At 39.0% G+C, this 27,040-nt stretch overlaps 1 protein-coding gene across 1 annotated transcript in view; it reads left to right on the top strand.

Moving 5' to 3' along the window:
* LOC128942244 (collagen alpha-1(XV) chain-like) overlaps positions 1-27,040 on the top strand; it is a 114,341-nt gene that overhangs the window by 32,359 nt on the left and 54,942 nt on the right. Inside the window, exons 3-13 of the mRNA XM_054284560.1 lie at positions 5,300-5,847; positions 9,433-9,507; positions 9,928-10,020; positions 12,383-12,509; positions 13,782-13,900; positions 16,579-16,707; positions 17,290-17,315; positions 19,554-19,617; positions 24,087-24,164; positions 24,491-24,553; positions 26,346-26,471. Coding sequence (XP_054140535.1) covers positions 5,300-5,847; positions 9,433-9,507; positions 9,928-10,020; positions 12,383-12,509; positions 13,782-13,900; positions 16,579-16,707; positions 17,290-17,315; positions 19,554-19,617; positions 24,087-24,164; positions 24,491-24,553; positions 26,346-26,471 — 1,448 coding nt within the window. The remainder of the gene's footprint in view (positions 1-5,299; positions 5,848-9,432; positions 9,508-9,927; positions 10,021-12,382; positions 12,510-13,781; positions 13,901-16,578; positions 16,708-17,289; positions 17,316-19,553; positions 19,618-24,086; positions 24,165-24,490; positions 24,554-26,345; positions 26,472-27,040) is intronic.

Genomic DNA, 27,040 nt, shown 5'->3' with positions numbered 1-27,040 from the left:
ATTTCATGCAGCACATCTGGGACTGTGTTACAATATTCCCCTTCTTTTTATCTCTGCAATACTTGATTAAATTTTATTTATTTGGTAGATGGGGAAATCTTTCTCTGCTTAATGGTATGGCTATGAATATTTCTTGCTAGTTCAAAATAAAAGTACTTTGGCAGCAGGGAAGAAGGAATTCTCTTACTGCACATAGTAACTGCATTCTGTATAAAATAATGTTCTGTTAAAGTTACAGCATCTCTTTGAATGCAGAGTAGGGAGAGCAGAGGCACTGCACCACTGAGACAGAGATGGTTTCTTTATGCTGCTGGAAAGGGAGCTTACAGCCTGGAGTTGTGATTATTTGGATGGGAAGAGGACAGGGAAGCAAGGTCACCTTGGCTCAAGTTTACAGACAAAAGAAGTGCCTGATCTTGGCTGCTCTGAGTCTGGTTTGGTTATGAAAGCCTCCGTAGAATACTGCTTTTATCTCATGTCATTAAAAGAACATGGAGAGGAGCTGCCAGCAAGGCTCATGCAGCAGTGGACAGCAGTGGAATGAGCTGTTCTTACACAGGATGAGAGTCCACGACCATGGAGTGAATGGAGTTTTACAGGCATGGGCCAGGGACAGCTCAAATAAAAATGTCTGAAGAGGAACAGGGGGAAACACAAGGTGAAGTTAAGCTAGAAACAAAGGGAAAATAATAATTTTTTCATTCGAAAGCCAGCACCCATCCCACTCCCATCTGTGTGGAGCCTCCCAAGCCCTCCCTTGAGCAAGTTAAAACCAGCTGTCATAGTCTTAGCACAGGGTGGTTTACTTCTTATATTTAACAAATAGCAGTATGCTAGAGCATGTTATTCTGACCCTTATGTACCCATCACGGTTCATTAACCTGGAGCAGAATTGGGCTAAATGTGCCAGCTGATATACCTGAATAATTTTTAACAGGCATTTCTAGCTAAAAACATAACAGAAAACCTAAATGGGACAATCCTTAAAATATCAGCTGAATGAATATTACTGCTAAAGTGTAAGTGGTTGGGGCCAAATATGACAAACATCTGTAATTTCAGTCTTTGTATTCATGTAGTTGAGATAGTTCAGCTCGAGCATCTTCTCACAGAGAGGAAGACAACAGCAGTGTGTTTGTCTTGCAGCAGTGTGATTTGGGTTGATCTGACCATACCACTGCCAATCATGTTCTTTTGCTCAAAGGACTTGTCAATACTCCCTTTTTTTCAGACTTGGAACATGGGAATTGCATATTTTAAAATTAGGCTGAGATGGGTAATTCTGTCTGTGTCAGAGGTGAGGGCCTTGCCTTTGAACTCTGCTTCCATTTTCTAGTGGTGAAACCGTGGATAAAAGTGGACTGACAGTGTCCTTATCTGTAACCCTGCAGCCTTTGACTCTGTTGCAGTAGTTTCCCAAAGTCTGTGCGGCAGTGTGCTTTATACCACCTTTGAAGTTAAGTTGTGTTGAAGTGTGCTGTACCAGCTAGAAACAGGGACTGTGTATTCCAAGTTTTATATGAGCTCTTGAAGACAAGATATACAAATACCCTACTCCCCGTGAATATCCTCATGTTTTAAATTACTATTTGTCAGAAAATTCTTGATTCTAGTAGCTGGATTCCTAGAGTAGCTTTTACTGTAACATCCTGATAGCATCTTCTCTGGAGAAGAGAAAGCTTTCAGGAAACTTTATAGCAAGTTCCAGTACCTAAAAGGGCCTACAAGAGAGCTGGAGAGGGACTTTTCCCAAGGGCATGTAGTGGTCAGACACATAAACTGAAGGATAGGTTTAGGTTAGATGTTAGGAAGATATTCCCTACTTAGAAGGGTGGTGAGGCAGTGGCACAGGTTGCCCAGAGAAGCCTTGGGTGCCTCATCCCTGGAAGTGTTCAAGGTCAGGTTGGATGGGGCTCTGAACATCCTGGTCCAGGTGCCCGTGCCCATGGCAGAGGGGCTGGAAGTACTTGACTTTGAAGGTCCTTTTCAACCCAAAGAATTCTATGATTCCATTATGCAACTTGATCATCCAAGGGTTTTGCATCAGGCCTAGCACTGGGGCTACCCATGAGGGAAAATATGACGAGGAGGCAACCAGGATGACATAACACATGTGCAGAGTCTAGAGGCAGTGCTGTGGGTGCCAGAAACTGCATCTGAAAGGAGGCTCCTAACCAAAAAGTCACAGTGTTACAATTAAATTATATGAGTGTGGACCTTTCTCTGCCTCCATTCCCTTTTATAATATATAAATATTGTGTTTGTGCCCCAACATCTAAAACAAATGTGGGGTTTTTTTCTTTCCTCTACTTAATCCCTTGTAAGCAGTGAAAAAGCATTTTAGATCCCACAGATTTGAAATTCCACCCTGCCAAAGTAACTACATCCAAAAATTGGAATAAAAGGAAAAAAACCCCAACAACCTAACCCCTACTATTGTAGTCTGCAGTCTTGAAACACTCCATATACTGACTTACCGGATGATTTTTACTACACATTGGTGCTTCTCAAACGGTCCCTGAAACTACTAAGTGGGAATGGCTAGCTATCAGCAAATTCCATAACAATTCTAACTATGACATACACTAACAAATAGTAACAAATTAAAAGTACAGCTCATAGTTCTAAATTATAAAAGTACCAGCCCAATTTATGGGGTTATGCTTGTTGAGCTAAAATATAGCTAATGTTAAAGCTGCTTCTGTACTATAGCTTCCAGTCCCCCAGGTCTAGGAAGCATGGATATAAATTAGATGAATTTTGGATGCTCCCCAATATCCAGCGCCTTAGTAGCGTTTGAAACAAAACTATTCTGATGGCCTACAGGTAATTAAAATAGCATGGCATTTACCTATTTATGTAAGGGAATAAGTGAGTAGTTTTATTCTAACATTAATAAATGGAGCATTAGGGACACATTATTTTGTCATATATAATTGAAAACCTGTGGCTGTAGGTCTGAATTCTGCTTTTAACTGTGTCTCTAGGTCCCCATAAATCCATTAAGAGCTGGGTATGAGCTGTAAGTATGGAATTTGGCTGGACACTTTTGTTCCGTTTTGATTTTCTGCAGTGGACAGGTACAAGCTTCTACCCCAACCTCAACTGAAGCGCAGACTCTTCCTGGGTCTTCTGACTTATTTTACTCAAATGAAAATCCTGACTCTTGGCTGTCTTTGCTGCCACCTTTTGCAAACACGTTTTGTTTGTCTCAGAGGCTAAAAGAGCTCGTGTTTGGGGCTCTGTCTGTTACTGTTGGGTGAGTGACTGGGAAACTGCAACGAGACTGCAGCTCTGCACATTGTGTGGGGAGAATGAATAGTTCCTTTCCAATCACTAGAACTTCCCCTGTGAATGGGAAATGTGAAAACTACAGTTGTATTTGTTGATTTCTCTCCTAGGATGCATCCTGCTGTCCAAGCCTGATTGCTGAACATCTTAGCTATTGCCCATCTCCTTTCTTATTCACTTTACCATGACTCTTTGGATGTAGCTTTGGAATCAGTGTACAGCTCCTATATTATCCCTCAAGATCACTATTTTCCTTACCTTCTTACCCTTGTGTAATGGCTTATGTATTTTGTTTGTAGTGCAGGTTTCTTTATGTGCTTGTATGTGTGAATAGGAAACATGACCCAATATTAGACTCACAATCAAAATATTGTTAGCTGTGTTTGGCCAGAAAATAAGTATATCCACTTAAGCTGTTGGGAAGGGGGGGGGGAATCTATCTGGCAAAGCATTTAAAAGTGCCAAAGGGATTTGGTTTCTGGATGAGGAGCTAGTTTTTCTAAACAAAACATCTATAATTTCAAAAATATTTCAGGGCAATTGTTTTTGTATAAAGCACATCAGCCTTTTTTTTCAGTTAATGAGCTCCCCTTGGAAGTGTTCAAAAGGTGTGTGGATGTGGCAGTCGAGGACATGGTTTAGTGGTGAACATGGTGGGGCTGGGTTAACATTTCGACTCAATGATCTGGGAGGTCTTTTCCAACTTTTTTGATTCTATGATTATAAAGTACAGAGAATAAGATAGATTAGGATTTATTTCAACTGTGCTATAGCACCTTTGGCACAGGAAGAACACTTGACAATTTCTTTGCAAAGCCACTAGTACAATGGAAGACACTTTGCCATGCATATTCCAGGCTGGTACTGCATATGAGCAATGAATAACACAAATACATTGCAGCTGAATAAACTGTCTAGCTTTTCATTAGAACCAGCTTGCCAGTTTACAGAGCAAAGAGTAAGATTCTTTTGTTTTACCTGATTTTAATCAGGTATTTTAAGCAGTTTTTCAGTTCATTTTGCTTGTGGTGTTCAGATGGACTGTCACACCTTTTCCATTAATGATCCATTTGGATTCATTCAGCCCATATAGCTGTTATAGTCACAGGTAACTGAGTAAATTTAAAAATTGAAAGAGGATTTCTGTATAGATTCAGATCTGAATTTGTCATTATGATTAAAAATGTTTTCTTTTCTTGCTTGCTTTTACTTCTTAGAAGAAGAAAATTGGTTGTTGTGTTTCTGATATGTTGCTAGAGTGTGCCTCCCCAAATTTCTAGTTAAAATTGGGCACAAATATTTAGCTATTGTCATTGCTTCTTCATTACCTGGTGGGAGTTGTTTCTCTGGGCATGTTTGGCAGAGATACATAATTCTACCTTTTTGCCAAAGTGTAAATACTCTCCTTTCAAAACTGAGTTTTCGTTGCTGAATAGTATTTGTTATATATGCAGTGCAATTTAGGAGGTAAATGTGGAAATAGGGTATAAATAAAATCTAACCTCTGTTGTAGACGTAGGTAATTGCAAGGGATAAAGCAAACCCACTGCAAATTTTATCCTGTTTTGTGAAACTGTGTCATGCTGTTTGTAGAGAAATATTGCTGGTTTTTTGAGAAAAAAAGGATCTCAATATATTTAAGAAATCAAATGTTGCTCATTTTCCATTGATTTCACTATGCAAGCACATTCAGCATTTTTTGCAGTTTATGGACAGCTGAAGTAAATATATGTTGCCGGAAATACTTGTTGCAATTCAATTTCACCAAATGTTTACATGTGCCTTCCTTTAGCATATGAGTAATCTCTATTAGTCAAAGGACAAATAATGACGTGTGTACATACACTAGATGTGTTTAAGCACTACCTAGACTGTGGCCTGAAGCACCAGAAGTATGTCCCTGGTAGAACAGCACTGCATTTCAGTTTTTCAGGCCTTTCTTAAATCATGTGAATCAAATGGGCTATGCACCTCAAGGACAAATAACACTTTTTTTTCTCATGTACAGAACGAGGCTCGAAAGGACACCTTGACCTCACAGAGTTAATAGGAGTCCCTCTTCCTCCTTCTGTCTACTTTGTGACAGGCTATGGAGGGTTCCCAGCTTACAGCTTTGGTCCCGATTCCAACATTGGCCGGCTGACCAGTGCTATCATACCATCGCCTTTCTACAGTGACTTTGCTATTGCGGCTACTGTGAAACCAAACAGTGATCGTGGAGGAGTGCTCTTTGCAATAACAGATGCCTTCCAGAAGACAATCTACCTTGGACTGAGGATTTCCCCAGTTGATGACAGCACCCAGAGAATAATCATGTACTACACAGAGCCTGGATCCCATATCTCCCGAGAGGCTGCTTCCTTTAAAGTGCCAGTGATGACCAACAGGTGGAATAAATTTACAGTGACTGTTGAGGGAAATTATATTGCTTTGTTCATGGACTGTGAAGAGTATCAGAGGCTTCAGTTTCAAAGGCCTGCTCGAACCTTGGTATTTGAATCTGGCTCTGGCATATTTGTAGGTAATGCAGGAGCCACAGGACTGGAAAAGTTCACAGTAAGTGCTGTCTCATAAATCCACATGCCTCAGTGTTTAATGCATGTACTCCCTACCCAAGAAGTCCTGCTTGATGTGGTTATATCCCAAGTGAGGGTCAAATCATACAGCTTGTATTTTCCATAGCTAGCTAGAGTTTGGACAGTGAAGTTATATAACCTCTGATTTAATATACAAATGTTCTGAGAGCCTCAGAATTTTATTAATAGTGCAGATATTAAGCCAAACCTTCAGTTTGAATATAGGCTATAAAAAATTATGTGACATATTTACTTTCAAAGTAAATATGTCACATAATTTTTATAGCCTATCTAAGAAGGGCAGATTTCAGAGAATTAATTTTGTTAATTTTTGGGAATACTTTACTATTAAGCAAATGATTTAAATTGTTATTAGTTAGGTATTTATATACAACATCAGAAGGAGAATGATGTCATCAAAGGGAAAGATAGTTGGAAGATAAGGGTGTATTTTTAAAATTTATTTGTTGTTTGAAGCATATTGGGTGCTTTAGGAAATAGAATGCACCAAAACCTTTACTACAAGGCTCCCAAGCCTTCTTAGATTGAGTGCAAGCATCCTTTCTGCTGCATCCTGACTGCAATTCTCAGCCACTGAGAGCAGACACTATGTCTGAGATCAATTCTGTCAAATGGAAAGGAAAATGGGACACTTTGTCTGTCCTATTTTTGTATTTCCTATACTTCAGAACTTGTACTGTGTTTTGTGAAATTAATATCTCCTCTAAATTTGTCAAGCAGCAGCACAAAACAGTGGATACTTTTCTTTAGGGAATAAAGGTGTTCTTTCCAAAATTCAGGTGTATTGGCAGGTTGTGAACTCCACCTGGTAAGCAGCAAGTTTAATGCACTTTTATCATTTGTCTGACTAGTCTAAGCATCTAGAATCACAGAACTATATGGATTATCAGAAAATAAAGGGTGGAAAATGATATGTAGGAAAACTGCATGTTGGTGCTACCTTTCTTAGACAGATAGGAGGACTGCAGTATTGTGAATGCCTGACCACTAAGTAGGATTCAGAAACATTCAAGAAAAGGAAACCACTTTGATATCTGTCTTGGTTTGAAAAAGACAGGTGTCAGCTAAGGAAGGCTGGAGCTTCCCCTGAAATGAAAAATGTAAAGCCCCTCCAATTGTTATAATTTTGAAATTAAAGGGCTCTCAGGCAAAGATATGGGAGCAGGAATAACAGCTCTTTATTAGGGAAGAAAATAAAAAATAAAATAAACAAGCTGGTAATACAAAACAACATAAACCGAGTCAGAATATGACCTGACATCCTGTGGGTCAGGGTGTTGGTAGCAGCCCTATTGAAATAGTGGCTACAGTCCTCCTGGAGTGACAAACGTGGTTCTGTTGGAGCAGGGATCCTGTAGAAGGGTGTAGTCGTCCTCTGAAGATCCAGTGGTGATATAAATGGGCCTGGTCTTCCTCTGGGAACCCCGTGGAGAAGAAAGCTGCTCCTCTGGGAATGCAGGGGAGCTGACTCTGGTGTTTCAAATCTCAGATTATATCCTGGTAGGAGTGCCTGGCTCCTCCCCCTGGGTGGAGCATCTCACAATAGGATGATGTCATTTTATCAGTCATGCAGTGAGATTCAATGGCCCATTAACAGAAGGTATCTCCCCAGAGGCAGGATTGTTTTGTGGAAGAGATAAAGAAAAACTGCCCAATTAACAGAAGATAACCGCCCCACCTCTAACAGATGGCAATAGAATACACACCCCCACCCACATCTTGCAACCCAGGACATTATCCCACCTGGAAGACACATGTGGTGATCCCTTGCTGAGATGATCACCAGAAATCTGTAAATATGATGATAGAAATGCATGGTGGATAACACTGTAATGCATTTCCATGGAAACAGGCAGTTCTGTATGCTATATTGAGTACATAAATTTCAGCCAATACTCTGAGTGCTTCATTAGCACTAATTGTGACTTGTAGTCTAGGTTCCCGTGCCTTTATTTCTTCTTGCATCATATGTCACAATTGCTTTTGAGTAGAAAACCTGAATGCTTGAACCTCACTCAAACTCTGTTCCTATGCCAAGAACTGTTTACATTAATTGCCCGAAACAGAAATAAATCATAGCAGATTGTGCAAATAAATAGATGTCAGATGTTGGTTTCCTCTGGCTAATGGGAATTCATGTGTCTAAGGCTGTGCTTGTCAGACACAAAAGGACATAACTATCATCAGTTTTATTGAAATCAAAGGAAAATCTAGCCCTGATGCTTGTAAAGAAAAGTAGAAACCAGACAACAGCCAAGTATAGCTGAATCAGTGATGATGCCAGATGCTGCAAACCAGTTTTCACAGGGAAGGCAGCAGCAGTTATAAGACCCAGAGAGGGAGTAAATATCACATACTTACTACCCCTCTCATGCAGACCGGTCCATGATTTTCCTAGTTGGAGGAATCAGCTAGCAGTAACACTTGGGAAACATTAGAGCTTTCCATCTTACTTTATCATCCAGGGCCACATATTAGAGCAAGAGGAGAAAAATGTGTTCTCCAAATGTTATTCACTTGTACTGTGAAAAAAAAGAGATCACTTCTAAGAGACTGCTTAATTGGTTGTGCCTCCTTTCATGTATGATTTTTCAGTGAACTGTTCAGTCAGTCTGACATCATTCAATATCTGAGTTGCCCATTAAGTTTTGAGAGAAATGGGATGTTGAGATTACAGAGCTATTGCTGCAGAAGTCCAGCAAACTCAGGAGGCACCAAGCACATGAGTTTCATAATCTTCAAAGGCAGATAAATTAGAGGATTTTTAAAGATAGAATCAAAAATTTTATTCTTTTCTAAAATATTCTAGGTTGTGTTATATAGAAACGTGTTCTCAACTTGAATACCTATCTTTGTGCCCTATTGTGCATCATGTGAAATCTTGTAGTAAGGAAACATCCCCCACATTTCTTAAAGCACTGTGAGTCTTTGCAGAAACAATAGTTAAATTTTTTAAATGAAATTGTTACTGCTCCTTCAGCATGTCAGACTGAGAAGTACAGTTGGTGACTCTGAAAAAAGAAACATTTATTATCAGAAAATCCATCTCCTTTATTTCCATTCTGGAAAGGTTTTACTTGGTTTCTTCCTAACTCACTTCGTCACTTATTGGTATTCCTTTCCCATCCTTTGTCTCAATTTTTAGGGGTTTCACATGCCACTTCTGGAGCTCAAGTGCACTTCTTACCTAAAAAAGCAGAGTTTTTTACAGCATGTGTGACATAATTCAGGACTAGATTTTTCAGCTGGGGCACTAACAATGCAGTGTGGTGATCACAGTGTCATTGGGACATGACAGTCATTATATTCTGGCAGCTTCCGTTTGCTCAACATTTTGCAAAAGAAAAATTTGTGAACATATTTATATCTTAAATTTGGATTACTGTAATGAAATTTTATACTTTAGACCATTTTCCAAGTAAATCAGAGCACAATTTTGGGAATTTTGTTGCTTTATTTAATTCCCACCCCTCCACCCTCACTCCCCTTCACAAATGCTACTTAAAATATTACTTTCTTGAAATGTTTTTGGTGTTCCATGTAGGGCTCAATTCAACATCTGACAATCAAATCTGATCCAAGGACTACTGAAGATCATTGTGAAGATGATGACCCTTATGTAAGTATTCTTATAAGCACTACCTCAGCACCTCAGAGATTTCAAAGTAAATTTCTATTTGACATCTTTCATAACACTACATATGGATTTTTTTTTTTCTTGGAAACATTGTATCATACTTAAAATGATATGTGGGGTGGATTTTGTTTCCTGTACAACCCCCAAACCTATTTTTTCAAAAAGCATCATTTTGTTTTGTCAAAAAGAGCTTTCAGGAAATGAACTGTGGCTTTTATTTTTCTGAAGGGTCATTTTCATGGAATGCTATAAGTACTGAAATAAGTTAACATCATGATGACACTGAGGCTTCACCAGCCAAAAAAAGGAGCATTTTTCTGCATTTAAATAGCCAATTCCTTGGAGATCATGCTTTTTCCCTGACTTTTATGAACTTTTCCCCAATAATTTGCTTTTGCACAGGCTTCAGGGGACAGCAGTGGCAATGGCAGCATTCAAGAACATGACAGTTCTGAGGCACAAGAAGCTCTGGCACCTTCTCATCTTCCCATAAGGGTAAATTTATTTGACTTATCTACTTCAAAACTCTGGTTTAATATTACTCTTTTAAAGGGTGGGGTCTGGATTTGATGAATAGCTTCATAATTGGCAATTTCCAAGGCTCCTACAGAACAATGTGCACCCATCCATGAGAATGATGGCACAGTGCCAGATAAAAGATCTGGTATATTTGATAATAATCAGCAACCAGATCTTGGGAAGAGTGTAATACAAGATTGGGAAAATACATATGTTCTTCCTGGGAACACTCTCACTCTGCACCAATTTTTATCTCAGGAAATGCTTGTGCCAAGACTATATGTGGTTAGTAGAACTCAGCTGAGCTATTCATCTTTGAATTTCTTGCTCTGTTGTTTGGTACTTTTTTAACACATGAGAATTTTACCACCCTCTGATTCCTGCTGCATAATTCCTTAGCTAATTTAATGACATGATTTGTGAAGGACGTGCACCTTTTTCTTGCCCTTCTGAACATGCTGACTGTCACTCTCATTTGGTAGTTTATTGACTGGATAACAGAGTAAACAGCCGTTTCTTACCATTTTTAGAGATTTCCAACACATTGTGTCCGCCCCACTTTTTGCACCTTAAATATTAAGGTACGAAGGCTTAAGGCCTTTGTTTTATTAAGGCTTAAATATTCTAGTCCATTCCTCACAATGAAGCTTTCCATGCTTCTTGTGTACAACATTCTTTTTTTTTTTTAAATATAAGTTCTCATTGGTTCCTTTAGAGAAAATCACTTGTTTTCTGAGAAATGTCTTCACAGAAACTATGCTCACATTTGTCTGATATTGTACACGCTTCAGCTATTTCACTATTGAATCTTACAGAACCCATGGGCAAACACTTTTTGGTTGTGATGTCCTGTCATTCACTTACTGTGTTTCCAACTGTTTTCAAACAAAGACTTCCATTTTAGTCATATTCACTGCTGAATTTCCTAAGAATATTTTTCTGCAGGAATTTTAGCTCTTCCAGGGTGGTGAATGGAAGAAAACCTTATTTTCTATTATAGACTTCAAATTCTCTGATCACTCTTTTTCTAACTTTATTAAGTATTGATCCAGCCTCCTACTCCTGATGTGTTTAAATAAAATTTTATTACTTTTTTGCCTTTTACATATAGCTCACCAAACTCATTTTGGTCTGCCTTGTGCTTTGCACAGAGTCACAGACTAGTTGAGTTTAAAAGGAACTTTTGAAAATTGCCCTGTCCAATTCCCTTTTCAAAGCAGAGCCAAATACAGCAACTTGCTCAGTAAGCAGGTTGTTCAGTGCCAGTTGGTTTTTGAATTTCTTCAAGAATGGAGACTCCACATCCTCCCTGTTTCAATGGATGTTTTTTTCTGACACATAGCCTCGATTTCTTGTATTTCAATGTGTGTCCATTGACTCTTTTCCCTTCACTGGCTACAGAAAAGGATCTGGTTCTCTCTTCTTTACTGCCTCTTGTGAAGATCTTCTACATATTGATAAGATAGTTCTGAGCCTTCTTGAGGCAGTCCTTCCTCTCTCATCTTTCTCCAAGTGATCAAAAGACAGGCAGCTGGCCCCAGCTGGTACTGCTACATGGGTAATTCCTCACTGGATGCAGGATTTGCAGTTTACTTTTCCTGAATTTTTGCAGCCAGGTAGGGTTTTTCCAAATGGCAGCAAAATCACCCCAGTGCTTGATGACTCCTCTGCATTTTACGTCACACCACAAAATTTAATCCAGGAAATCTTACTGTGCCTTGACTTTTTCTCATTTGGATAAAACTATAGCTCATTCAGAAAATATGTCTAGCTTCTCTGTCTAGAAAAATATAAGTTCTTTTAGCTATTGTTTTTAGCTTCTGTTTAAGAATCTTCATAATTACCACACGATTCAAAGTTACACACAGCAGTAGTAGAATTTTTGGCTTTTATTTCTCCTTATGAAAGATGTGATTCAATCCCAGCTGGCCACTAAGCACCATACAGCCATTTCCTCATTGTTCCACTAATGGGAGGACAAAGAATTGGAAGAGAAGTCAGAAAACTCATGGGTTGAAATAAAGACACTTTAGTAGGCAAAGCAATACCAAGCCAAGCTGGAATGAATCAAGCCAAAGGTCCTACCTCAAAATACAGTCTCTGACAAATGTATATTGCTTGTGATTTCCTCCCTCTCTGTGGGTTCTCGAGTGTATATCCCTTGCTTTGGAGGAATGGAGTCCAAAGGTACTGCACTATTTTTTGTCAGAATTATGGTTTGCTTCACAGATATGGTAGTTATGATTACTGTGCTTTAAGGAAGGTAATCTAGTGATTCTCCCTTTAAAACATGTGATAAGCCTTTACTCTAAACCATTCTTTGGGATTTTTTTTTTAGCCTGAAGATTCGTTGGCGGAGCCAGTGGAAGCCCCCCCGACCATACTGGCTTATTTGGAAGACAATTATTTCTCTGGAAATCACAGATCAGAAGAAACCTCAGAAGCAGCTAAATTTAAAGAACAAGGCACTGCTTCAAGTTTTGGGGCTTTTTTTTTGGGGGGGGGGGGGGGGCAGGGGTAGGGTAATTTACATTCTCTGGTTTTGAGTCTGTCACTTCCCCATGTATGGAAAGCCACTGTCATATTTTGAGTACTGCCAGGAAAGAAAAATCCTATAGTTTTGGAAAACCTGTGTGCTAGAAAAGAACTGGCACATCAAACATTTGGTCTTTCAAAGTGCAGTCTGATAAATTGCAATTTATTAACAGCAGCAAAGGTAAGTGGTAGCAACTACAATCACTGTTCAAAACATCTCTAACTTCTCCCTCCACATAGGGGTTTATCCCAGACTCATTGTTAAACATGCAGAGAATGGATTTACCCTTCTATAGTGTGGAAGTTTCAGTTACAGAATTGTAGTTAATATTTTAAAATCCTACAAAAACATTAGTTGGATAAAACTAAGAAACTGACCTGAGGAGCTGCTGGGACAATCCACTAAAAAACAAAGAAATGCAAGTGTTAGGCAAAGGGAATGAAAGGAGAAAAATCATCTTAATTCTGCTCAGGTTGGTGAGAAGCATGGCACCCCTTGAGTCCTACCACTGCAAACTGTCCTGCTGGCTCTAAAACCACATGGCACCTTTAAAAGGGATCTAAGATGGATATTTATTTGATGACTTGATACAGTAAAGCACAGCCTTTCAGTAAAACTGAATCCTGCCAAGGAATAAACAACTATTTACTACTTCTATTTCCTCCAAAGGATGTGAATGTCCCTAATGCACCAGTGGGGTGTTTTGTGTGCAAGAGTAGGCAGCAAAGCAATGACAGCAAGGCATAATGCAGTGAGGAATCCCATTCTCCACAGCTAGTACAACTTCAGGACACTCCTAGAAAACAACAAAAAAAAAGCTAAATATATTAATAAGGCCAAAGACAATGTTGCTATTTTAACTCCACACATAGTTCAGATAGTACATGTTGTAATTAACTCTCTTTTTTTTTTTTTTTACATGGATGAAAAATAGGCAACCATTAGACTAGAGCTTGAGGAAAACATGATGATGCAATACAGTTCTGGACATTAAAATAGACATATTTTGTAATTTTACTCTCACCTTTTTCTTTTTTTTTTCTTTTCTTTTAAAATTTTCAGAGTTGTAAAATGACTAATATTAATCTTTGGAATGTATTTTAGTCATAATTTGAATAATTTCTTTTTTCATAAAACTAGTAGCATCTGTTTGAACAGGTTTTGTTTTGCTCTGTCATTAATAAGTGATTGTTTTATTTAGATTTAGCTGTCATGGAAACTGGACAAGACAACAATGAGTCTACCACTGTCACACAGAAAATGTTAAGAGAAGAAGATGGCTCTGGTGCTGGTGTTTTGCCAGGAGTAAGCAGAGGGGAGGTCTGTATAACAGGTGGATCACATGCCTTATCTTTTAGTCCCAAGAACATAAAAATCTGGGCTTTGAAACATATAGCATTTGTAAGGCAGTGTGTAACCTGAATTCTGTGTGGTTCTACAAATTAGAATTACATAGGTCACCCCTTTGCAATCCTGTGAGCTACTGGAATACTTGCCCTATTTGATGGTACGTTTCAAAATAATCATCTGGCAGTATATTTTTTATTGATTAACATTCCTACTTCAGCAGCCACCACAGATTTTTCTAAGCAAAAAATAAATAATGACCTTTCCTTCCTCTTGCCTTGAGAATCCCACAGCAAAAATTCATTCTTTTTATTATTTGAAACTACAGTCATGACAGCTTCTTTTTGCCAGTAAACACGCAGTGTCATAAATTACAGAAATTTAGAATAAAATTTCCACATCATGTGTGTTTAGTTCAAGTGTTTAAGGCTGCTCCTTGCAGGGTCTTCTTGTGTTCCTGTGTTTACTGCAGCAAAATATACCAAGTGGTGAAACATTAAGTTAGGGATCATCCATTGGAGCTGACATAAAGAAGTTCTGGTATTTGTTGGAGAGCTTCCAAATATAATTCCTCTAACATTTTCATGCCTGCATTCTCATATTTTTAAAGCAGCAATTCTAGTATTAGTTTATATAAATAAATAAACCAAATATCAGATTAACTATTACCATCTTCTTTTTTTTTCATTTTGGGCCATTTTTCTTAAATAAAAAATCAGTCTTGATTTAGGAATTGTGCCACATTAAGCTTAAATATGTTGTGACAAGTAGTTTTGCTACTTACTGATCTTTATAAGATTTCCTTAACTTTATTTCAATTTCTACATATTTTTCATTACACAGACACCCAGGAGGATTATATATTATAATAATGACAAATCATTTTGAAAATAATAACTTTAAAGAGTTGTTACTGCCACTTCTCTCTCAGCTTTTACTTTGTTTCATGCTATTAATCACTGCTCAATGCTCCAATCTCTCCCTTTGCAAGGCCTCCTGTCCTTCAGCCACCAGCACCTCCCAGTTTGGAATCATCAGCAAACTTGCCCATGGTGCATTCAATTTCTGCATCCAGATCACTGAGAGATATATTGAACAGAACCAGCCCTAGAATGGAGCCCCAAGGAACACCACTGGTGACCAGTCACCAGCCAGATGTGGCCCTGTTCACTGCAATTCTTAAGCTCTGTCCTTCAGCCAGATCTTCACCCAGTGCACCATGAGCTCACTCATCCCACAGCTCGAAAATCTGCCCCAAAGGATGCTGTGATGGACAGCATCAAAAACTTTACAAAAACCTAGGGAAATTACATCCACCTCTGTCTCTTCATCCTTCACCACAGAAAGAAAGCAAACTAGTTAAACAGGATTTTGCTTTGTGAACCCAGGCTGAGTGTTCTTGACAAGTGCAGTGTTCTATAAATGCTTTTCAGTGGTACTCAGTATAATCTTCTTAATCTAGCCTGAGTTTTGGCAGACAGAGCTGTAGTTCTGCATCTTCCCTTACACCCTTTTTGTTGACTGGAATAACAGTGATTATGCTGCAGTCAACAGGAACCTGCCCAGACTCTCAAGATCTTCAGAAGATGATTGAGAGGGGTCCTGCCATACCATCTGCTACCTCCTTCAGTACTCTAATACTGAATCAAGAATCCTGTTGTCTCATTCAGGCTATGATCCCTACTCACAATTTAACCAAATAGATTCTCTTCTCATTTTTTTTCCAGATGGACAATAATTCTGTAATTAGTCCAGATTAAAAAAAAAAAAAAAAAAAAAAATCCTGGTGTTTGGGAACTTTCCTTTTAACAAAACCCAGAAAGGTCTTTTAAAAAATGATCTTACAGTTCCTTCGCTGAAAGCTGTCATCCTGTTAACTTTAAAATGTTTTAAGATTTATTATATGTCATCCCTCCTAGTTTCATTAGCTGCTAATGGAACTCAAAATATTTCATTAGTGCTTTAAAATGTGAGTAAATTCTAGTGTTTCTTGCAAAACACAATACTGACTTAACGTGTTTTGTTCTGTATACTTGTTTTTCATTTAAATATGAATTAATGTCCAAGCTTCATTCCTGGAAGGTTTTGTTTTGTTCCTGGAATATTTGAATTATTCCTTTTGTTGTTATTACTTTCTCTTGACCAAATACTAATGTTTAGCAATATTTTAGTCTTTCTGTTGTTCATTTGCACTCTTTGTTTCATGTTCTGCCACTTTTTAACCAACATGTAACTCTCCTTTGACAGAGTAGTGGATCTTGGGGAAGTTAGCTAAAACACTCCAAAACATGTCTATCTTAACTCTTGCAACTCTTTCCCTGGCAGACTGAGTATGTGAAAACTGTATTTTTTCAAACCTACACTATTGACTTAGACTATGCAGATTTATATGGATATGAAATTAGATCATGGTCATTTGCATCTAGGTAACCAGCTCGGAGAGCAATTTATTTTTAGGTGCATGAATGATCTTCAACATGGATTGCCTTTGCTGAATGGAATATACAGTTTGCATGATGCCTGTCAGCTTCTCGCTGCATAGAACAAACCAAGGCTTGGGGGAGAAAGGGAAGGGGGAGGGGGGTGGCTAGAGAGAAAAATGGGGAAAGTAATACAACACATTTTTCATATTTCACATTTTAATTACTCAGGGCCAGAAAGGTCAGGAAGTAGAGGATGGGTCCACAGAGTCTGTAGGAGGGTCAGGAATAGAAGATGTGGAAAATAAAGATCAAGGACCTCCTGGATCTCCAGGGAAACTTGGGCAGCTTGGTCAGCCTGTGAGTATTTTCTATCTGTTGAAAGAGAACATGTATTTTAGAAAGGGTAATAGTGATCCATCACACATGCATGGAGAGCTGGAACTGCACAGCCTTGCACACTGTCACCAGTTACATTTCTGTGAGATGGGTTTTAGCCCAGCAGCTCAGGAGGATCCTGCCTGCACTGCACACTTGCCAGGGGCAGGGGCCTGGTGGCAGCCATCAGAAAGCAAAGGCCAACAGCTGCTGTGCTGACACAGAAATGTTCTCAGAGCAGCAATTCCACCAACTCCTTGGGCAGTACTGCAGCACCCTCCCAGCTGTCATGTTTGAGTGCGGACAAAGGTGCAGAACTCACAGGCCTCCTTCAGTGGCTTCTCTATATCCAGGATGTTTCACACTTCAGATCCTTGTGAACCATCAGCACAAGATGCATGGGATTAAAGAGAGGCGCAAAACATTGCACTGTGCTTGATAAAGCTCTGGTTTGTCATTTTGTCACTTCATGGCACATTGCAATTTAATTGTTTGCTTTTACCTTTTGTTACTTCTATATTACAGTGTTTTATTTATCTTTCTAACAAAGATTTTCTATTTTAGGGCATTCCTGGTAAAAATGGGTCACCCATAAGTATTTCTTATACATATTTTGGTTAACTGAATTAGTAAAAACACAACATTTTTTATGAGGCTCTGCTACATTGAGGCTTAAGCAGCAAAGTGCTTTCTTCATCTCCCCTCTTTAGAAGACAGTTCTGGTGCCATAATTGATACCCTCAGGTTGTTAAGAGAGCAAAATTCAGGTTTCTAAGAGAAATTTATGATTTCCCAGTTGCAAAGAAAGTAAGCGGCATGGCATTGCATAAGCAGCTGTACCAGGAATTCAGCTCTGGTGAAGCTGGCTTTTTTTTTGCAGAGGAGAATTTCAAAAAGGGGACATAGTCAGACCCTTTCTAGAGGGGTGCTTCATTGACCCTCCATAGACACATGCTTCCATGTTGCCTGCTCCTAACTTCAGCTGCTTCCTCTACTTTACCCTTCTCTGTCACATTTGCTGTCGTCTTCCTGGGGTGTTCCTTTCCAGCTTCTCCAGACAACTCCCAGCCCTGGGTCAGTCCACCACCAGTTGCTGATAGCCTGCACATGCATCCTCTGTGTGAGGTATTGCTCAGCAAAACACACAAAAACAAACCTGTAGCTGTCACATTCCATGCGTGTCTCAGCTGCTGTTCTGTATATGTCCTCCACTGATGTTCTGCTGCCTAGCTTCTTTGTTTCCTTTCTCATTTGTTTGTCACTGCCACTTTGTGTATCCTTCCCTCTCCAGGACCTTACCACCCAGAGGCTGTCACCATTCCATGCCGGCTCCTCTTTTTCTATTCTAACGTGTGCCAGTGCCAGGAGCTTCATGACCCTTCCTGCCCCTGCAATTGAACCTCAAATGAAACTGGTGTGCTTTAAGATATTAAAAAAATAATTCAGTGGTCATTCATGGGGTGCATTATTGTGCTCCTTCCTGAATGCTGCCTTCAAACACTGGTATGTTTAAAGAAACATAGCCAGGTTTGCAAACATTTAGCCAAAACTCAGGTTTTGTGCCACTAGGGTGTTTTTGAACAAGAAGTTTATATTTTATGTATTAACAGAAGTCTGATTACTTTCATGTAGCATATCTTCAAAGAAAATTCTAATAAACCAATATGTCTCAGAGAAAATTCTTCAAATGTAATTCAAATGCTTCAAAACCAATTGTCTTCTCCTTGTGAACACAATCCCAATTTCTATTATAGACATTTTGTGACAGTGTCTTACATTTTTGTAGTTGCACTTTTGTCCATGTGCATCTGCTTTCCAGTCTTACATATACCCATGCAACTTTACTTTTGGTTTGATGGGGCTTCACTCATCAATGAAATTAGTGTGTTCTACAGTTATGTCAGCAATGTGTTTGCTGCTTTTCTATGAACCTGCTACCAGTTTCTCTACAGGAAAAATCATCATAGGAAAAAAAACATCCTTCAGTCTTAGAGATACATATTTCTCCCTAATGACTTTATATAACCCATCTTTAAAATTAGGGCAGTCCTAAAACTTGTCCAGTAGAGTCCATAACCCTAGCTGTTATGATTCCCAAAATGCCAAAATAGTGGGAAAATTATTTATTTCCCTTCTGAATATTGTCTTGAGTGTCCTAACTGAATTTATAACCAGCCCCATTTTATAAGAGCACTGACTTTAAAGCTGGTGGAGTTCTTTCTAGCCAATGAATGAGCCTCTATACATATTGTATGGAGGTGATATGAAAATGTAAAGAGTAATTTGGAATTAATTTGACTGGTGAAGTTTAGAATGGAAAATGGGGCAAAATGCTATCTAGCATACCACACTGCCAGTCAGAGGCATCTTCAGGAAGGATACTAGTTTGTAGAAGTTGAATAAATTCAAGTTGGTTAAGGAACAAAAAAGTTTTAGTAGATGGAGGAAGCAGGCTTAAGTTAATGGTATAATTTTGTGCACTCAGAGAAGCAGCTGGTAGTAGTGTGTAACCAATATTACAGTTTTAAAAATCCTTGCCATCACAGCTGTGGCAGTCCTGTTGGCACTCTGTCAAATCCAAATGCAGCCTGCAGGTGTTTCCATCAGCATCCCCCAAATAGGCTTCTCTTCTCTGTGGGAAGAGTAGGCACATTTTTTGGGTACTGCCAGGGGCATTCTATGCCAAATCTCTTACTTCCTTCCACTGTACAAACCAAGAGTTAGAAAGAACCTAGCACCATTAAATCCAGCCGCTGCTAAGTGTAGTGTACAGCCTGTTCAACCTACATGAAAGAAAATGTCTAATTAAAAAAAATTATTTCCTTTTAGGGCAAAAATGGACCTCAGGGGTTGCCAGGACAGAAAGGAAAAGCAGGCCAAAAAGGTGAAAAGGTATGTGTCCTATTAATCCCCAACAATCAATCAGATACAATTTATTCTTAGATATGTATTAATTTGGTACAGTCTGAGAGAGGCATAAAATATGGAATCACAGAAAGAATCACATCCTACTGTTTATTCATGAATGGCTGGATGGCACCACACCAGAATAAGTATTTTTCAGGGATATGAATAAACTTCAGCAGTAGAAAAAGTTGAGCTTTCACAGAAGAGCTAAGGAAGATGTATTGAACACTTAATAAAGAAAAGTCAATTGTTGTATATAACTGCTCTGGGCAACTTACTCTACTGGGTAAGTGATTTAACAGAGGCAGTATAATGATATTACCCTTAGGAAATGAACGCAATTGAAATACGACTTAAACCATCTGAAGTAACAGCTTGTATCTCTTCTGAGATGAAGTGAGATGTACTGGATTCATCTATTATTAAAGTACATGTTGTACACAAAATTGACATACAGATAGTAAGTCCAAGTGTCAAATTATTAATTCCTTTCAGATGAAAGGAATTAATAATTTGACACTTGGACTTACTATTTTTTAACTGTTGTTTAACAAAACAACACAGGCTTCATAAATTCACAAACATGACCCTTAAAAATCTCATCTATTCAGATTAGTTTGAAATTATCCAGAATCATTTAAAAGGTAAAATTACTCTCTAGTAAGGAATCAGGTAATGAGATTGCATGGCAACTCCCCATCTCTATGTATAGCTGTAATAGAAATTTGTTGAGCAGAGTGTTCTCATAAACTGTAGAGAAGTGAAAGCATGTGGGGCAGTCAGGGAGCATCTCAGGTACATCATGATGGAGACACTCTTACTCTCCTCTGGGACCTGTCTCAGGTACGTGTTCACAAAACCAGGCAGTGTGGGAGACAAACAGGAGGACTTACAAGTCCATGCACAGTCATAGGGCTACCACCTCTCAGAGGTTCCAGAGATATGGTGGGATCACTCACAACAGGAGTGCTACAGTGTATGGAGACAGGCCCTCCAGGAAAGACAGGCCGGTGTTATGTTTGCCCAATTATCCCATCAAAAAACCCCCCAAACAATATTTAAGGTAGCAGCAATTTTAATTGAATAGTTTGGAAAATATATAAATAAGAGATAATTTGGTTCCAATAATAGCCCATAAGCAAGAGATACTGCGGGGTATGGAGGGCAGGGTTCAATGACCCTTGCCACCTCACATACAAGCTTGCCAAGTAAAAATCACCCCTTATATGCCATGTGTCAATACCATCTCCTCCTATTTTCGGTTCGTCATATCTCTATCCCTGCCCTCATTACCACCCTTATCACGCATGTGCCACCACTCGGTTTGGTGGTTGCACAAGTCTTTGGGGGTCGTTTTGGATGAAGACCTCTCCTCTTCCTCTTTGTCCTTTAATTCACCTTTGGGTTACCCATGCGCACCAAGCCAGTACAATGTAAGCCAAGACTAACGTATCACTAGATTTACATATCAAGGCAATAAATCCCTTATAATTAGCATTTTCTGGGACTCAACCAGGTTCTTGGTCATTTTTAGCAACTGTATCTTCAGCTTCTTTCCTGTGGTCCTTGAGAACATCTGCTGGGAAGGGGGTTGGAGCCCCTCCTCTCCCTCTCTTCTTTGGCCTTACAACTTTTAACTATTTTATTATTCTCAAATATTAATTACTGTATCAATATTGATTACTGTTTCAATTTTTATCAGCACAAATCATACTTATTTATCACACTGGGAAGGCAGATTATCACTAAAATACTCTGTCAGTTGCCAGCAGGCATCACAGGCACATAAATGTCATTTGACAATTAGTTTTTTAGCTTTCTTGCAAATCTGCTTTGGTCCTTCTTGTGACCAGAGTTATTTCTAGGGTACTTGGTACTGACATAAATAATTCATCTGTAGGAAACCAAAAAAATCAGTCAGGATTCTTTTAATGAAAACAGAGCAAACTGAAAAGATGCCAAGATTATTTTGCAGCTGCTGTAGTGGCAGCTTTTGTTAGGTGACCATTCCAATCTTCAGCAGAAAGTGCTACACCTACACTGGCCCAGGAACTGATTTGCTGATGGTTCAGACTTGCAGGCATGGTCCCTGACAATGTTTTGGCCTGTATCAAAAAACCCTCACTCAGACAATGCTCAGGCCATCAGTGGTTAACTACTCCCATCACGCTGCAAGATGAGACTGAGCATAGGCTCTGTACTCCTCCAGTGCCATCCCAGGAAGCTTTTAACTTTCAGATACTCATGTTGATAGAATTCAGTGTATGTCTAAAGTTATTTCATGCAAAATGCACAAAAAAACGTGCTAAAAATACTAGCTTTGAACATGCAGGGCTAAAAGGAGTCCCAGAGTCAAGTACCTAAGGATTGTGGGCCCAGCCAGTCTGTTCCAGCTGACCTCACAACCAAAGGCCATCCAGCCTTAGTTTATTGATCAGAACAGCTATCAGAAGGAGAAAATTCTAGCAGCAGGAGAAGCCGCTTAGCTGTAGAGAGAAAAAGTTATATTGGAAAGGAAAATACTCCAGTAGTCTATTCCTCATTACTTTAATGTCTACTTTAGTAAAGACCTCTTAAGCTTAGTTTTTAATTTAAAAATTGGATGAATGTTTTCAAGAGACACTTCAAAGAGACACTGTGAAGTTAGCAAAAGAGTGCTAAAAATCCTAATGATACATTCAAGAGCACTGAGGAAAGCTGACTGCTTCATATGCAGAGCTTTGTCTTGGAAATACTTTAAACAGACAATTCCTTCAGTAAAAACAGGACAAACAAGATGCTGTTCTGATCCTCTTTTATATGTGAATTATTTTTAAGTTATCAGTTGTTCAGCAAATTGTTTCAATATGCTAATCAGTATGATTTCCTAGGCCTGGCTGTGTTGGTAGGGTGACCAAAGATTAAAGAATAAAAATTCAGAACTGTTATGCTGTCTAAAGACAGTCAGCACCTTTTCCAGTATAACAATATCTAAATTTCAGGAACAGTAGTAGGATCCACCTTCCTTTTTCTGATTCTTCTAACTGAAAACGAAAGCCGAGAATGAATAGAGCATTATGTATCAGTGGAGAATGGGGAGCTGCTGTCACTTTTCCACCATGGTCCATGTTCTGTGTAGAAATACAGCCATGAGATGCTCCTTGGGAATGGATACAGTCAGGCTTCCTAAAAATGACCATGACCCAAATGTGATATCTGAAGTTTTTTCTTTCCTGCAGTGCGCATGAAGTGGAAGAAATTGCATGAAAACCAGCACTGCCAGGAACTTATGTAATAGTCATTGGAAAAGAACGAGGATGTTTTAAAATGAATGAAAAGCATCTGTAACTGAACATGCTGGCAGACAGTGAAAATAGCCCCAAATTAATTAAACACACTCTCTCTGGATATGACTGAAGTATCACTATAGGAACCATTTGACAAAGCTGCAGGGAACAAAGAACTGAATGAATACATTCATCCAATGAACTCTCAAGCATAAAGAGCAAGTCACCAAGAGACAGTTAAAAGTCAGTGTTTCCTGCTATGTAACCAAATATGTGAATTTATAGAACACAATTTAAATGCTCATAAGCCCAGATAGCAAATTGGCAGGTTAGAGGGTAAGGCACAGATCAGTGGAGGCAAAACCTCAACTCTTGGCTTGAGTGAAAAATATTGGACCTGAGCAGAAAAATTATTAAAAGTCACAAACATCTTAATCTTAAGCAATTCAAACTAACTTCAGCAAAGTGTCAGAGATGATGTAAGAAAGACAAATTATAAGAAACTGTAGTAGTTATGAGAGAAAATGGCACATATTTGAACAGCATCTTTCATTGTGTTGGCAGTAGATAAAGGTCAGCACACAGAAGAAAAATCATGTTGTGGTAGTATTGAAAAAACCATTAGAGAGATTAGCAATAAAATCAAGACATTTACAGATTGAATACCATGGTGTGACCACAGTGACTACATTTTTTTCTGGTTTGGTTTGGGTTTTGGGGTTTTTTTTGGTTTTTTGGGGTTTTTTGTTTGTTTGGTTTTGGTTTTGGTTTTTTTGTTTGTTTGTTTTGGTGCGGTTTTTTGGTTTTGGGGGTTTTTTTTGTTGTTATTGGGTTTTTTTGGGGTTTTTTTGTTTTTTTGGTGTGGGGTGAGGGTTCATATATAATATGCCCTAAAAATTCAAGACTCACAGTTAAACCTCATTCTGGCAAGACATATGTTCTGCCTAATGCTGTTAATGCTGCTTGTACATTTTCAAATTCATTGCAGAAGTTAGAAAAGGAAGAGTTCTTTCTTCCACTGCCAATGTGAAGATCATGTTCCTTGGGAGCTTGTCTTAGAAATGAACAAAGTCCAATCCGGCTCATAAGCAGCCACTCTTGTGACTGGAAATCCATTGAGATTGTAGCTAGTCCTTATAGTCTTTATATGGTTAAATCCTTGCTAACTTATCTTAATTCCCATTTCAGGGTGATCCTGGTGAGGGATTGCCAGGACCCCCTGGACTACCAGGACCCACAGGACCATCTGCTCCTTCCAGAGGATTAGTGAGTATTTGGGGCTCTCTGTCAATGAGCTCAGCTTGCCATAGAGAAATCCAGAACTAAATAGGAGGTTTTCCCTGGGAAAGTAGCCTGACTGCCACAGAGATAATCATGTTTTCTAAAACATTCATGCAGAAATGCAAATAAAGAAGATGGTATGAAACACTAGAAACATAAGTGAAATGTTCTTGTTGTATTATAATTTATTTTACCAGTGAAGACTGCTGTAAGGATATTGATGATGGCTGTATTTTCAGTTAATGTCAAGTGATATTTCCATTTGTCATCTTTAGAAGCAGTAATTTAAAATGGAATTCTCCTAATTTCAGAATAGACTGGAACCTGAAGAATCAGGTTCTGGAGATACTGACAGAGAGACTGAGATTTTAAGGGTAAGCAAATATTGATATTTTTCATGATAAAGAGCTTTATTTTACTCATGCAAGTTGTAGAATTTTTCATAATGCAAGTTTAATACATGCTTAATTTACAGCATCTAGAAAGGATTTGTAGGGTTTGAAGGTCAGAAAAGGCCTAAATGCTTGTGAGTGGGGAAGAAATATGAGACAGGAGGCGGCCACCAAAGAAATAATGGCAGGAGGACTTTTCAAAATGAGAAAATGCCTTTAATCTGACTATGAGAAGACAGTAAAGAGGAGAGAGATGGGAATCATAGATTCATGGAGTCATAGAAAGGCATAAATGATATCTTGTTCCAGCCCTCCTGCCATGGGCAGGGAAACCTTGCACCAGACCAGGTTTCTCAGGGCCCCATCCAACCTGGCCTTGAACATCTGAAGGGATGGGGCATCCACCCCTTCTCTGGGCAACCTGAGACAGTGCCTCACCACCCTCAGAGTAAAGAATTTCTTCCTAATGTCTAATCTAAACCTACCCTCTGTCAGATTGAAGCCATTGCCCTCTATCCTGTTACCGTAGACCCATGTAAACAGCCCCTCTCCTGCTCTCTACCAAGCGCCTTTTAGTCAGTGGAAGGCATTACATGGCCCTAGTCTTTGCTTTTTTCAATATGGGGTATCTGTTCTAAAAAAATATAAGTGTATCTGTATGAAATGCTTTACGGTGCAGCTTTCTGGTGAACTTAACAGCAGTAACACTGCAGCTTTCTGAGATCATTATGGTTCCTATGAACTCCGGAATGCTCTAGCACACTGGAGACCTCTGCTTTGTAGCACAACTAGTGATAGTTTTCATTCTCTCAGATTGGTTTCTGCCTCAGGACTCCCCTTCTGTTTCTTTCTTTTTACTCAAAAGTGATGAATACCTTATTCCCAATGCCCATCAGGAGTTAGTTGCCACACGCTGGAAGTTAGCAATCTTGCCTAATTTAGGAGCTTCTTCAGATGCCCTTTGTAGGTGACAAGACAGGTGAGTGCACTGCAGAAGGCTCTGTTCAGTGCACTGAAAATCCAAGATGAGCCTCTTCCAGATAGAATCCTGTACATGCTCCAAGTCAGAATTAAAGACTCTCTGACTTATAGTGCCATGGCCCAAAACTTCAAACTCTCTGTCTCTGTCTGCTAATGCAACCAGTAACATAGATGAACTTGGACATGGGAAGAAATATTTGCAAATGTACTGCTCCTCCTAAGATAACATTTCACTCATTTCATTCTATTTGTTTGATTTAAATACCTCTGCTCATGTCCATGCAGGATAGATCTTTAGAGCAGAGGCCAGTTTTACAGCACTAAGCAGGTCTGGACCATGAGTAGGGATTCCCAGTTCTCCAGCAATAACATTGACAAACCCTATGAAATGGTAGAGGAGAAAAAACCAACCACTTCCTTCTGTACAATGATGGTTTCTTTATGGTTAGGTCTCTTATAATTAGATCGATCCTTGGGATATGTCTGAGATCTCTACTGGATTACAGAGAGTTGACACCTTTTTTTTTTTTTGTTTTGTTTTAAATGTTTCTATTTCACTGCTATGAGGTAGCAGAGTTCAGAGAGCACAGGTAAGGGAGGTCAGTGTGACCCTATGTAAGGGCATATCTGTGAAACCAAAATTGGTTCTCAGTAAGCAGAATGTGGGTGGAAACCCCAGCCGAGTTTTATGGTTTTATGAGCCTGAAAAGTCTATGTGAGCTTTTTCCTGTTCCATGTGTATAGAAATGAACCAGGCTAGGATAATTTCTAACACTCCTGCTGATTTATCCAGGGTCTTCCGGGGCCACCAGGCCCTCCAGGACTGCCTGGTCTTCCAGGAAACCCAGCACCTGATTCAAGTGTAGGACCTCCTGGGTCATCAGGAGAAGATGGAGCTTCTGGGGAACCAGGCCCTGAAGTGAGTAACCTTTTGTGCAAAAAGCTTGAATCTTATGCAAATTATACAAAAAAAAAAAAAGTCTTGTTAACCAAAGCACAGCACTAATGTACATTTGACAGACAGATACTGGTGAATCTGGACCAGAATAAATAAAAATTAAGAATGCTTTTGCTTTCAGGAAAATAAAGTTTGCTAAATCACTTACATAATCTTCAGGGAATTTGTAAAATAAACTGAATTTTCCTCTTTCCTCTTCTATCCTTTTCTTCAGCTAGGTAGAAACACTTATTCCTCTGGACATGTGAAATATAATTTTACTGTAAAAAATGCTGCTAAAGTTTGACTAGCAAATAAATTCTCAGTAAAGTGTTTTTCTTCAGTGAAGAAAATAATTTTTTTTAGCATTGAACAGCTTTAAACATCCTCTTTGGAATGATGAGATTAGCTCAGCTGTTTGGAGCATGGTGCTAATAAAGCCAAGGTCGTGGGTCTGATCTCTGTGCTGTCCATTCATCTAAGGGCTGCACACAATGATCCTTTCCAATTCAGAACAATCTCTGTTTTGATAAATTTACTAATATAGTTGC

The sequence above is a fragment of the Melozone crissalis genome, unplaced genomic scaffold (assembly GCF_028551555.1).
Source record: "Melozone crissalis strain CALT ecotype California unplaced genomic scaffold, PUWL_Pcris_2 ptg000042l_1, whole genome shotgun sequence".
NCBI lineage: Eukaryota > Metazoa > Chordata > Aves > Passeriformes > Passerellidae > Melozone > Melozone crissalis.
Note: the sequence above shows the minus strand (reverse complement) of the source record. Positions and strands in the feature narration are given on the sequence as shown.